This window comes from Dama dama, chromosome 19 (genome assembly GCF_033118175.1).
Source record: "Dama dama isolate Ldn47 chromosome 19, ASM3311817v1, whole genome shotgun sequence".
NCBI lineage: Eukaryota > Metazoa > Chordata > Mammalia > Artiodactyla > Cervidae > Dama > Dama dama.
In genome coordinates this window covers 45,722,939-45,737,303 of record NC_083699.1, presented here as the reverse complement: position 1 = coordinate 45,737,303, position 14,365 = coordinate 45,722,939, and the positions used below count along the sequence as shown (strand labels likewise).

The following is a 14,365-nucleotide window of genomic DNA, read 5'->3' as shown; positions in this document are numbered from 1 at the left end:
CAAAGTTGCTTCAGTTATGTCTGACTCTTTGAGACCCCATGGACTGTAACCCACCCAGGTTCCAGGGGATTCTCTGGGCAAGAATACTGGAATGGGTGGCCATGCCCTACTCCAGGCGATCTTCCTGACCCAGGGATCAAACCAGCGTTTCCTACAACTCCTGCATTGGCAGGCAGGTTCTTTACCACTAGTGCCACCCAGGAAGCCCCAGGTAGAGGTCAGGGATGCCCAAGCATCCTACAACACATAGGACAGCTCCCATGACAAAGAATCCTGTGACCCCAAATGTTAATAGTGGTGAAGCTGTGAAACTCGGTGTAGACAAAGTAACACATAAATGCATAGGGTGCCTGTGCACTTCTGGTTCACAGTAGGTGCTCGCTGAATGGCAGGGACTGCTTCTGACTCAGCCCTGTGTTGTCCAACAGCTCCCAGGACAGGGCCGAGCTCCGGGCAGCTGGGTGTCAGGACTGGGAAGGGAGGAAAGAAAGTACAGAGGGAATATTCTTATTCTTGTAGGTTCTAAGGAAAGGCAGTTGAAGACTCAAATTTGGGGATGTGGAGGTTCCAGGGGAGTAAGGGGTCGGGGGGAGTTCTCCACGTGGACTATTATTTGGAAGGGAGGCTGGTGGTTGAAGAGGATGGCTGGGAGATGTGTGGGGATCCCCTCCAAGTTCTGCCTGCCCCTCTTGGGCCAGTATGACTTAATGGACCAGGCACTTTTTGTTTCTGGCTCTGAATCACGGTGAGGAGGCATGTGGCATGATTCAGGTTGAAGGGCTTGACCATGTCAAGCCACCCAAATGACTATTTCAGTAATAACACTACGCACTTTTATGTCTTCCTTTCATCACTGATCTCAAAGCACAGTGCAAACATTAATTAAGACTCTCGGCATCCCATGAGGATACGTGTGTAAATATCGCTCTCCCCACTTGGCTATGAGGGTAACTTGAGCCGAGGAGGGCAGGTGGCTTAGTCCAGCGTGGCTCATACCTTGGAGAAGCTGGGCTTAACAGCATCCCCGCCCCTCCAACTGTGACTTCTTTCTTCCCTTCCCAGGCCCTCTTGGTGATGCCATGCACAGAAACGGTTTCTTACCCTCCCACTGGGGCAGGAGATTGATGGCTCCAATGCAGAGGTGCAGGGCATAGGGAGACCCTCACTTGGACAGGTCCTCTGACTGCCCTGTGTACCCACTTCTGCCAGGGGCGGTGAGGGAACAGAGGATGATATCAGAAGGGAAGTGAAACACTGTTTTTAGGAGTGACACCCTGGGGCTAATGTTCCTCAGAATTTTCCCAAAATGTTAACACAGGGTCAACTGGGTTAAGCAAATAAGAGGGTTCCTTGTATTATTCTTGCAAATGTTCTGTAAACTTGAAATTACTTCTGAATAGAAGGTTTAAACGGAAAAGGCAGATGCTTTTTCTAGAGCCACAGCCCTTTCTTAGAACCGCAGCAGCCAATGCCGTTGCGAGTCCAAAAGAAACACTGGAGAAAAAGACAAGGGGAAAATGTGTTCAAAAAAAACAGACAACGCTCCCTTCCCACCCCGGTTCCCGGGCCAAAAAAATTGCACAAAATCTGGCAGAAGGAAACCCCTTCCCCTGAGCGCTGCAGGCTTGCCTCCCCGGGCGATGCGGCACCGCTGTCCTCGCACGTCGGGGCGCTGCAGTGGCGCGCGCGCCCCTCCCTGCCCCCGCGCCGACACTGCCCCTGGCGGTGACTCACGCCAGGCAGCCCTTAAATACGCGGAGGACCGGGGAGCCGCACTCATGCTGCAGCCTTGAGCCACCCCACGTCCTCCTCTCCGGTTCCCTCTGGTCGACGGCAAGCAGGCGGGAGGGCGCCGAGCTGCTGGTAAGTAGGCGGGTCGGCCTCCTGCCTCCTCCCTCCCTTCTACCGGACTGGAAGGACCCGGCTACCCTCCCCCTCCCTTTCTGCTGACCCCGCTCCCCCGGGGAAGAGTCCCCAGAAGCGGCAGGGCTGGCGTGGTGCCTGAGGATGCTCTCAGAACGCGCCTCACTGCTGCCCAGGCGCCTGGGGCCACAGCCCGCCGCCGCTGATCCCTGACCCGCCTCTGGCTCCACTTGTCCTACCCATCCCTGAAGTCGACCTGAGATGCTCAGAAGATGTTTTAGATCGGCAAGACGCATGGAAAGTTGACTAAATTATCACACCAGTTACCCATCAAGTGTACCTTTCAGGATACTAGCTCCATCGGGAGAAGAGTTTTCTCTTTTATTAAGTTTCAGATGATTCAAACCCAGGTCTTCTTCTTCAGCACTTACTATGGTGGCCACCAGTGGTCCATGGTGAATTTGGGTCTCTCAGGGATTGCTGGGGTCTCCCCAGGCAAGAGCTGTCCTCTTTTCATAGACTGACTCACGGTTGCTACAAAAGCAGCTTCAGCAGATGTTCTGGTGTCTGGTTTGGACTCCAATTTGGAATTCCGCTGTGGATTCAGAATTTTTCCGGATGCTAAGTTTGTGTGTGGCTTAGGCCGCTTTCCCCTCTTGCCTTGGCCGCTAATGGCTTTGGGCGGAGAGAGTCAGGGCTGAAGATGTATTTGTGATGAGGGTGGTTTGCATTTAAGACTGTGACTGTTGTACCTTTACCAGCTTCTCTGCTCACATATAGAGGCAGGAGCGGGGCTAAGTAACCAACTGTGGAAAACCAGAACTTTTCTAGAGTTTCCCAGCCATGCTGAGTGTGAGAGTGCCCGTCTACCTCCAGGGCCAAATGTGTGACCTCTGAGCGGGCTGCGACTCTCTCTTGGATGACACATCACTCAGACTGAAGGTGCTAGATGCCCATCTGAAGTGCTCTGGCTTCTCCTTTAGGATTATATCACCGTATGTCGACCAGTGTGGGCACCACTGGCTCCATAATTTAGAACTTCTCTAATGGCTGTCATTTCTTACACTCTGCCTCAAACGTCTGGGGTACATTCAGGGCCAGACCGTCCTATTTGCCTGTGGTCCTGAGTCAGCCAGACAGGCTCTGCGGGGAGGACAGAAGTATGTGGGAGACGTCAGAGCCAGGGAGAAGGGTTCTGAGCAGACCCTGCAGAGAGTCAGGACATGGAAGGCTCTCCCAGGGCTGGAGACACTACTTGGCTTGCCCAGCAAATGGAAGGGGTGGTGGGGTGTGGGTGGAAGTAGATCCAGATGGGGAGAAGTCAGGAGAGCTGGGGCAGAAGCTGTTCCAACTCTGTTCTGCCAATGCTTGCTCCTGGGGCAGTGATCACACACAGCCATTTGCTTCGCTGAGTCCTGACCGCCAAAGACTGACTCCAGCTTCTGGTTTCACTGCCTCCCTGAGCTTTGGGGACATGGGATTTAGAAACTTCTTTCAAGATCCTTTGAGGAGGGGCTGATCCATCTCATCAAAGTTGGGCCCCCCCAGGTGTTACCCTGAGAAGGGGGCTGTAGCCCAAGGCTTTTAAAATAAAAGCCCCAAGTGGGAGTGTCTCTTTGCTCTGCTGGCAAGTTTGTCAGTATCTTCTGCTGCTTTTGCCAACCTAATTACAGCCCTGCTCTGGCCTCTTCAGGAAACCCTACCTCCCCTAACCCCGGGGCTGGAAAGGATTGGCTTTTTCTTTCTCATTTTCTTTTTTAAACAGATGAACTATATGTTGACTTTGATGGGCCATGAGAGATGGAGTCAATGACTGAACCAGGTCGGGGATGAGGGTGTGGCCACTCTTCCTTTGGGGTTCCAGGATGTGTTTGGGGGTAAAGCCCTGAACGGGACTGTGTGTTGAGATGATGGGGTCAATCCCTCTGGTTCCTTCCCTCCATTCCTCCAGGGCACTCAGGTGAAACTCAGCAAACATAGGCATCAGGGCAGACTTGAGGAAGAACATCTCTCAGACCATGCAGCCTGGGAGTTGGGAGAGGCACTTGATCTTGAATAATCATGCTGGGCAGCTGGAGAGTGGACTGTAGATGAATCTGAGATCATTTTAGGATGGAGAGAGAGAAGCCATCTCTTTCTGCTTCCAGGTGCTGCCAGACACATGGTTGATGAGATCCTAAAGCCTCATGTTAAGGTTCAGGGGGTCATGAAGCATTATGGTTAGATAGAACCCTGATCTGGGTGTCTGGAGTCTTCCATCGATTATGTGACCTTAGGCAAGACCCCTCATTCCTCTGGGTCCCTTAGTTTTCCCATCTACACATTGAACAGATGGTTAGATCAGATGGGCTCAGAGGACCCTGATACTTTTGATGCCTTGCCCTCTAAGTGCTGCTTTTGGAAGCAGCCTCCACTGCTGGATTCAACTCAGTTCAGACCCCAGATTTATGACAGGGATGGAGAAAGGACCACTGACGGAAATAGCAACAGAGGGGGCTGGACTGGGTCTGTGGCCTGACCTTCAGCTCCCACATCCAGGGTTCAGGCTCTCTTTACTACTTGGCAGTAAATGACATATGTCAGGAGTGTGGGGTCCCAGTTGACCTAGGTCTCAAGTGGTGGTAAGGGCTGTGGACCCCTGTGTCAGAGTCACTTGGGGAATTTGTTAAATGTGCAGGGTTCTGGGCACCCACTCACCCCAGACCTCAGGATCAGGAGCTCTGTGGGTGGAGCCTCCAGAGATTCTGATTTTACTCAACAGGTGGATGAACAATAATTGTAAGTAACATTTAGTAGGTACTCACTTGGGGCCAAGAGCGAGTCTAAGTGCTTTCCATGTAATCCTTAGTGATGTGATGCCGTGAGGTCTGTTCTGTTAAGCAAACTTCCCAGGTACTTCCAGACAGTTTTTGTATACTGATTGGGGTTGGGGGGGGGGGGGGGGGCGGTTACCTCATATCAGTGAGATGGGAGGTTAGGATGCAGTGAGCCTCTTAGTGACATCAGATCCAGTGGGCCATGTACAGAGGAGCAGCTGGACTGAGGCTGACACTGGCTGAGTGCGGGGGAGACAACACAGCTCCCTCGTGAATGGGGCAACATCACAGTGCACATGAAGCCACGTTTTGGGAGGCCTCTCTAGGGGAAGGACACAGGCCAGGGAGAGAGATCTCCTATCTGGGGCTCAGTTTCCCCAGATGGGCCAGGAGGTGGCCTCCCAAAGGCCCCCTCTGAGCTCCCCCATCCATGAAATGGCCATTGGCCATGTGAAAATGCACCAGTTAACAAGCAGGATTACCCTGCCTGAAAAACTTCTGAAGCATGGTGGGCCTGAAAAGATGGATACAAGGTCCTCAAGCCTCAGTGTGAAGGTGGCATTGCTGGTGGTTCCATGTGACCTGTAGGGGACGGTGGGAAATGTGGGGCTTCAGGCCAAATCTCCCTTCTGTCTCCGGGAAGATATCAGAGCTGCCCAGGGGCCTTGGGAGTCTTTACAGGAGGGGAAACTGAGGTCTGGAGAATTTACCTAAACTTACACTCCAATTTAAGAGTCAAGACTGGGTAGCACATCTGTCTCCAAGACTCTTTCCAAAATCTTTGCTCCGTGGCATTGAAATAAGAAGGCGTCTCCTCCCAGGGAAGCTCGTGTTTAGGGAATGTGAAAGATGGTATTAAACCCCAAAGTCCCAACCCACCAGCCAACAAAGCCCAGGGCTTCAAGGCTAATTATGTGTTTGCCCATGAGTCACATAGACAGTTCTTGCTAAGGCGACCCAGAGCCAGAGCGCCGGGTCCGAGTGCTTCTCCTCCTGGGGAGGGACCATGTCAGAGTGCCCAGGTGAGCTGTGTGTCTGTCCTTCTGTGTACTGCGGGCTCAGTGAATTCCCCGGGCTCGCGACAGACGCCAGGCTGTGCCCCCTCCCAGGACAGGGGCTGGTCGCTGCAGTGACTGAGAACGCGTTTGGCTGCTTGGAGGAGGAAGGTGTAATTAGGGTAGCTTTGTGGGACTTTAACTGGCATTTGTCATGGCTACCAAGCGGCGCAGGGCAGCGTGGGCTATTAGGCTGCTGTGTACTGGGCTCCCGAGTGCCTCGGGCTGCCACGGACGCTGGCCATCCTTACTGGAAACCTAAGGGCCTGCCCGGGGTCCAGCCCTGCTCCTATGGTCCCTCCCTCCCCAGAGGCTCTGCAGCTGGGTTTGGAGCGGGCTCCCCAGAGGTCCTTTGGAACGTCAGTGTCAGCTGCAACAACAATAAGTGCTGGCAAGTAGGACCACTACATGTGGTGCTGGGGTGGGCTCTGCAGATGGGAGGGTTTTATAAGAAGGAAAATCTGCAAATTTTTGCAATATTTGTCAAGCTGAGTGTGGTTTGTTTTAAACAACAGTGGCTCTGTTCCTATAAGGGAATTATCTTGTGCTTCCGCCTCCCAAATCGCAAGGTACCTCCCCTGGCCCTGGGCCCTTCCTGGGGCTGGTTTGATGCCCCTCCCCAGGTGGGGAGTGCAAACTCAGAGAGGTCTGAGTTGTGTCCTCAGAAGGTACCTTGGCCCACACCCTCATTTATAGATGGGGAAACTTGAGAGGCTGCCCTGGGCTTGCCAGGTTATGGGCACTTTAATTTAATCTCTAATACTTGGGTGACAATACCATTTTGAAGCATTCTGGGCCTAGAAGCTGAGTACTGCATGGCTCATAACCAGAAGTGACGCTTCACATTTGGTAAGTTAGTCCAGGGAGTGGATCTCTCTCATACACATATCAAAGGGATGGGCCAACACCCACCGCAGTCTGCACAGACTCCCTGGGAGTGCAGACACTGTTGTCCTGGTAGATGGCTCTCATGTCCTTGCTCTGACACCCAGCCTTAGAATCCTAACTTCTTGGGGATGAACAGGACACCAGCTGTCATCCAGCTCAGTACTCCACCCGGTGTAGGAACCTGTTCTCCAGCATCCTTACCAAGTAGTTGCTCAGTTTCTATTTGAACACTTTCAGTGACGGGGAGCTTCCTACCTTATAAGTTTGCCCGTTCTGATTCTGACAAGCTGTCTTTGGTGATGAACTGAAATATGTGACCCCATAGTTTCTGCACACTGGTTTGGACCTTGGGGGCCACATGAGGAAGGCTGCTTTCTTTATCCCAGGTCAGCCCTTGACATATATTAAGAAAGTGCTTGCAGATTCTTCACATCTCTTCTTTTGGCTATTCATCCACAGTTCCTGCAGTGGATGCAAGGATGTTCTGGTGTCTGCATCCCTTCACCCTCCTCAAACTCTTCTCCAGAAGCCCTTCAGGAGACCAGTTTATCACTGGTTTTCTTCAAGTTCAGGGTGAAACTGAGAACAGCACTGCTGATATGGACTGATGAGGGCAGTGTAGAGGAAGACAATCACCTCCTTTGTTCCATACTTAACACTTCTATTAATGCAATCTACAATCACATTAGCTTTTGTGAGCAGTCTTCCTTCTCTGTTACCGTCAATTAAAAAGCCCTAACATCTAAGGGTGGATGTTAATTCACTTTTTCAGTGCCCCCTATCTAAGCTGTTCATTTTCTGCTCTCAAGTTCTGGATCTGACATTTGCCTATACAAGTTCATCCTTTTAAATGTGCCCATAGCTTATTCTGGCCCCCTTTCCTTTTCATCTTGATTTCATTAGTCAAGTTGTTATTTTTCTTTCTTCTCTCTACAGTTTTACATACTTATTTGAGTCTTTGAAGGTAAAGCACAGCAGGTCAGGGCTTGGACGGGCTGTGACTAAGGCAACAGTCAAGGTCTGGGGTGGGATAAACTTGGGTTCTGTCCTGAGAGTTAACTTTTTGGGGGCAGGGGAGGGTTGCACTGAGTTGAGACCAGGTAGGGAAGCCAGGACTATTCAGAGTTATGGACCAGACTCAGGACCCCATGAGTTCCCGGGAACAAAGAGAGGTCAAGGAAATACCTTGTCTACCCAGTCAGTTTATGGTGTTATAGACCATCATTTGAAATTCCTTCCTCTGACTCAGGACTTTTGCTCATTAAAAGGAGAGGCACTGCATTAACAGTCAAAGTTTTCATCCAGGTATCTGAAGATCTTGGCTTGAGGCTTTAAGCCTCAGTTTCCCTGCTTCCTATGTCCCTTAAAATGATGGGAATGCATGATCGGCAGTTCTTAACCCTTTGGGAGTTAGAGACCTCTTTGAACCTCAGATGGAAGTTACAGATGCTCTACACATACACAGAAATCCTTCATCCCTTGACTAAGAATGCCAAGGTTAAAAGCACTTTGAGGCCTTCCTGCCTGCAAGAGTCTATAAGGGCATATTGTGGGTGAGCTTGGCACATGCTCACACATTTTCACAATGCTGTACAGATCACCCCCACAGCCTTTCTCCTATCTGCCCCTCACAATGGCCCCAGGTGGGGACAGTGGTTATCAACATCACTGAGGGTGAGGAAGCTGAGCCTGCAGGCCTCAAACTTCATTCAAGATCTAACAGCTAGTTAGTGGCTCTTAAAGAGTCACATAGGGCCCAACTCCCATGCCCCACTCTCCATTTTCTATACAGTTTATAGGCCTGAACTAAAATACGAAAATTTCCGTGACTTTGGATCCATTCTCAGATCAGTACCATGTCTGAGGGAACATTTGGGCCTACCTACCACCTTTCAGCATGTCCGACTCTTTGTGAGCCCCTGGACTGTAACCCACCAGGCTCCTCTGTCCTTGGAATTCTCCAGACAAGAATACTAGAGTGGGTAGCCATTCCCATCTCCAGGGGATCTTCCTGACTCAGGGATCAAACCAGGGTCTCCCATATTGCAGGCAGATTCTTTACCGTCTGAGCCACCAGGGAAGCCCTCTCAGCTCAAAGTACATCCTAAGTTTTCTGGGACTTACTCAAGGCCACTCAATGTTTCTTTTGGAAAGTGGGCCTGGTACCCAGAAGTCAGACTCCAGACATCAGCTGACTCACAGCAGTCCTTTCAGTGAGACAGGAAGTGGTGTGGATAATTTCCTTTTATTGGGAAGGTGGTTTGCATTAAACCTGGATGAAGCACCTGTGAAAGGGTTGACACAGGGGCAGGCTGTTGCTGGTGGTGATGCGGCAGGGCGGGGCCCAGGAAGAGCAAAAACTGAGCTTCCCTGCAGTCTCTTCCACCAGATCACTGCATGGTCCCACTCTGCTGGCTGCCGCAGCTCCTCCCAGCAGCCTCCGTGTTCATGGCCTCAGCATCTTCCCCCGGGTTCAGACCCGGTTTATGTGTTCTCATTTCCTATTGGTTTCTCCTGAGGAAGCCATGTTCAGCCAGCAAGTCCAGGAACTGAGAGGGACACAGAGATGGATAAGATACTGTTCCTGACTTAAGGAACTCGTCGGGATGGGGCACCAGCAGCCCTGCCCTTGTGAAGCCTATTGAGTAGTGAGGAGGCAGATGGGGTCACAGGAGACGCCACATGTGGCCTCTATGGCTGGGTTGGGAGGGAGGTTGGGAAAACCACCGGCATTGGAGGCGACTAAGGTGGCGGCACGTGAAGTGTGGGGAAGATTTGGATGAGGATGAAGAGCCCTCTAGGTTGGGGAGATTGCTTGAGCAAAGGCCTGGAAGTAGGAAGGCTGGCGGGAAAGATGAAGAGGCCTGCAGATCAAGCTATAGGTAGCACGAGATGGGCACATGGCCATGGGGTTCAAAGGCAAGCTGGTGTTTGGCACCCAAGGTTGATGCTGGCTTTAAAGTAGCTGCAGTGTCAGTGAGGCAGTCCTGACCCATGTACTCTCTCTCCCTTTGCAGAGGCCATGCCACTGAAACATTATCTCCTTTTGCTGGTGGGCTGCCAGGCCTGGGCTGCGGGCTTGGCCTTCTATGGCTGCCCGAGCGAGTGCACCTGCTCCAGGGCCTCCCAGGTGGAATGCACGGGGGCGCGCATCGTGGTGGTTCCCACCCCGCTGCCCTGGAATGCCATGAGCCTGCAGATCCTCAACACACACATCACTGAACTCAATGAGTCCCCCTTCCTCAACATCTCAGCCCTGATCGCGCTGCGGATTGAGAAGAACGAGCTGGCCCACATTGCTCCCGGTGCCTTCCGTAGCCTCGGCTCGCTGCGCTACCTCAGCCTTGCCAACAACAAGCTCCAGATCCTGCCTGTTGGCCTCTTCCAGGGCCTGGATAACCTCGAGTCGCTCCTGCTGTCCAGCAACCAGTTGGTGCAGATCCAGCCGGCCCACTTCACCCACTTCAGCAACCTCAAGGAGCTGCAGCTTCACGGCAACCACTTGGAGTACATCCCTGATGGGGTCTTCGACCACATGGTGGGCCTCACCAAGCTCAATCTGGGCAAGAACAGCCTCACTCACCTCTCACCCCGGGTCTTCCAGCACCTGCGCAACCTCCAGGTCCTCCGGCTGTATGAGAACAGGCTCTCAGACATCCCCATGGGCTGTTTTGATGGGCTCAGCAACCTCCAAGAGCTGGCCCTGCAGCAGAACCAGATTGGAGTGCTGTCCCCTGGCCTCTTCCACAACAACCGTAACCTTCAGAAGCTCTACCTGTCCAACAACCACATCTCCCAGCTGCCCCCCGGCATCTTCCTGCAGCTGCCCCAGCTCAACCGGCTCACGCTCTTTGGGAATTCCCTGAAGGAGCTCTCTCCCGGCATCTTTGGACCCATGCACAACCTGCGGGAGCTGTGGCTCTATGACAACCATATCACCTCCCTCCCCGATAATGTCTTCAGCAACCTCCGCCAGCTGCAGGTCCTGATCCTCAGCCGCAACCAGATCAGCTACATTTCCCCGGATGCCTTCAATGGGCTGGTGGAGCTGCGGGAGCTGTCCCTCCACACCAATGCACTGCAGGAGCTGGATGGAAGCATCTTCCGCATGTTGGCCAACCTGCAGAACATCTCCCTGCAGAACAACCGCCTTCGGCAGCTCCCTGGAAACCTCTTCGCCAATGTCAATGACCTGTTGACCATCCAGCTGCAGAACAACCAGCTGGAGAACCTGCCCTTGGGCATCTTTGATCACCTGGGGAAGCTATGTGAGCTGCGGCTCTACGACAACCCCTGGAGGTGTGACTCAGACATCCTTCCGCTCCACAACTGGCTCCTGCTCAACAAGGCCAGGCTGGGGACAGACAGCCTCCCTGTGTGTTTCAGCCCAGCCAGTGTCCGTGGCCAGTCCCTCATCATCATCAATGTCAATGTTGTTGTCCCCAGTGTCCAGGGCCCAGTCGTGCCCAGCTACCCAGAGACGCCGACATACCCGGACACGTCCAGCCACCCTGACACGTCCAGCTACCCTGACACCACCTCCATCTCCTCCACCACTGACTTCACCAGCCCCTCAGGGGACTACACCGATCTGACCACCATCAACACCACCAAGACACGTGACCAGGGGGGCATGACCCCGGCCCAGAGTGGGCTGGCCATTGCTGCCATTGTCATCGGCATCATTGCCCTGGCCTGTTCCCTGGCTGCCTGCATCTGCTGTTGCTGCTGCAAGAAGAGGAGCCACGCGGTCCTGATGCAGATGAAGGCACCCAATGAGTGTTAGAGAAGAAGGCTGGAGTAAGGGCTGGGGGACAGTGGGACCCCCAGAGGACCCGGGATTTCACTGTGCTGCCTCCACCTCTGGGTCCACAGACCATCCCCTGTCACTCTCTCTCGGGTCCCCTAGAGAAAGGCACCCCTACATTTTCCTGACCTGCCTGGTTCTCCTGTAGACAAGGTTCTGGCAGAACCTTCTTACTACCAGGGAGGTCTAACCTGCCATGGAAAAAAATCCTGTAGTGGTCCCAATTCACATCCCTGGGCTTCTTTCAAGAAAGCCCCTTCTCTAAAGCTCACCAGCTCTCCTCCAAAACTTGCCTTCCCTGTGTCTGTGCCCCTGTGGGCCTCTGTAGACACAGTTATCACACACCTGCCACTTTGTGGGAACAGTTCTCCACCGGGACAGCCCCTCTCCCAAGTATTATGTAAGTTGATTCCCTTCTTTGCTCCTCTTGTTTGTGGCATGGCTCCACCCTCTCCCCTCAAATGAAAAGTCTCTCTTCATTTCCTGCTCCTGAAGGCAAGGTGACTTTTCTCCTCAAAGGAGGCTTCAAACCTTTTAGCTGCTTTTTCAAGAACTGCCAAATGCCCTGGCTTTCAGGATGCTATGAGAGAAAGGGAAAACTGAGGCTGCTCAGTTCCTGAAGGCAGAGCCATCATCAGTATCTCTCTTGTGATTTTTATCTGGAAAAGGAAGAAAGGCACCAGTGCAACAAGTTTTGCCTCTTTAGAGAATATTTCTGAACTGCAAACTTTGCTTTGAAAATTTTAGTCCTTTAAGGAATAAAATCATGTAGAAGTTCTGACCTCCCTAAAACATGAAAGTCAGCTTATTGGTATTGGATGGAGAAAGCAATCTGGTACCTGGGGGTCCTTGTGTTCACCTGCAAGGTTTTTCTCTTTTAACTGTTTCTGGAAGTGTAACCTACATACAGAAAAGTGGGAGCATGCTAGTGTATAGTTTGATGGATTTTCACAAACCATACACACCTCTGTGATTAGTACCCAGTTCAAGAAATGAGACATCACCAGGATCCTCCATCTGGGGCTTTTACTGGAGAAGACTGGGGCTTGTGGAGGTGGCATGGACTTAACCTGGGAACTGGCTCCCCACAGATCAGGATGGGCCCCTGCCTGCCCTCCCCCTGCAGCCTGTCCTTGCAAAGGCCCAGCTACCAGCGGTGGAGGAGAAGATGTAGGTATACTCTGGCCTGAGCAGAAAATTGTATTCAATGCCAGACCTTCAGGCACCCAGACTGGCCAGGTCAGAAGCATCTCAACTAGAGAGGCCCATGCAACCACACACCCTACCCTGCCAACAAGCTGTCTGTTGCTCATTGGAGGTTCCTCTGCTTGGGCCTTTTATGGGCATGAGATGCCCTATATCTGTTTTTAATTTTCACTCTGCATCTGGGGAAGTGAAATAGCTCAGAGATGAGATCCTTTAATTGGACAGCCAAGTATAATAGAACCCAGCAATCCCTCTGGTCGTGGTAAAATTCTTCATAGACATTACAGTCAGCTAGAAACTGAACTCCAGCATTCTCACACATAGCAGGCAACACGGATTCAGACAGGTCAGGCTGGGTCAGGGACCTCTCTGAAGCTTCTCCCTGCCTATAGTCTGCTTACAAGAGTTGAGTGCTTTGGTTCAGTGTTGCAGTCACATGAATGCCTACCCTGGCCACCATTCCTGCTGCACACGCATTCACACTGGTAAAGAAAGTACACTCATAACAATGCATGTCTTTCTCTGGACAACTGGTAGACCACTTTAGAAGTACAGACAGTGAAATGGAGACTTTCACGTGTCTGTGTCTGCCCAGAAAAGAGCTGTAGCCAATACTGTACAGATTTGGAAATCTGCCATCAACCCTTACTGGCCTTTACTAGTTTCCTCTGCCCCACGAGACAAATAAGAAATACACTTCGGCCTTAACAGCATGGTGCTGACAGGTCCCAACAAAGAGTCCAGGAACACATGTGTGTTAAGAACTAGTGCACTTTGTAGCTTTTCGCTCTCTGTCACAGGAAATCTGGGGGAGATGTTGTTAGAGGCAAGAGACATTATCTCCCCAAGGCAAATCTGGGTCTCCAAAATGTTTTCAAAATATTTATAGTACCGGGCAGACATGTACCTGGGTTTGCCAGGGTCTAAAGGGAAATGAGCCTAGAGCTTGGGGCTTGAGCATCATTTCCAATGGTGACCTGCCTTGTTGATCCTGGGCCCCAAAGGGGAAGTGTGGCCTACTCTCCCCCAGACAGGAAGCATGGTTTAGCACTGAATTCCTCAAAGGACTCCTTGTAAGGAGGCCCCAGCATCTCATTGTGCAAGGGTACAAGTGGGCCAGAGATATCAGAAAGGTGAGGAAGGAGTCTTCGTCATCCAGTGTGCCCTGTCAAGCTGAACCCAGGACCTCTGGGTATTGATAGCATTGGCCATGACCTTGGAATATCTTCCTCTCTGGTCCAAGATACCTCGTGTGTCTCCAGATCAAAGGCTGGCCTGAGGGCAGCTGTCCTCAGATGAGTCCCCTGGAAAGCACCCTGGGTGGGGTTGGTGGGCCCTTTTCCTGACCTTCTGAGCGCCCCTGGTCCTTTCTCCCATCAGAGGCTGGAGGGAACCATTGAGCCTTCTCTTCCTTGGCAGGCCATGTGGTCTCTCTCAACCATGTTGTCTGGTCAGGAAGCTACCAGAAAAGGTGGGTGGAGTTTCATTTCCAACAGGCTCTTGGCTCTTGGCATTTGCTCACTTCTTGGGGCTGAAGTGAGCTGCTTGGTTCCCCAGAAGTTGATTTCATTTTTCCCCGTAGCTCATTGGCCTCTAGTCCTCCCTGTCAGTTCTCCATTTGGAGTGGAGGGTCAATATTGGAGGAAAGATAATAAAAACCGGTTAGGACCACTGTTTTTCAAAAATGTTTACTCTGCATAGATACCCTTCAAAGCACTTAGCAGGTATTT

General features: G+C 52.0%; 1 protein-coding gene across 1 annotated transcript; it reads left to right on the top strand.

Annotated features, from left to right (window-relative positions):
• The first annotated feature begins 1,785 nt into the window (after window positions 1-1,785).
• Window positions 1,786-12,212, top strand: LRRC15 (leucine rich repeat containing 15). The gene is made up of 2 exons (XM_061167921.1): window positions 1,786-1,863; window positions 9,640-12,212. Exon 2 carries the CDS (start codon window positions 9,645-9,647, stop codon window positions 11,406-11,408), a length of 1,764 nt encoding a protein of 587 aa, XP_061023904.1. The 5' UTR covers window positions 1,786-1,863; window positions 9,640-9,644; the 3' UTR covers window positions 11,409-12,212.
• Window positions 12,213-14,365: the final 2,153 nt, after the last annotated feature.

What these genes read in the sequence shown, in the direction of transcription:
- LRRC15 (XM_061167921.1), top strand. Translation starts at nt 9,645, where the DNA reads ATGCCACTGAAACATTATCTCCTTTTGCTGGTGGGCTGCCAGGCCTGG.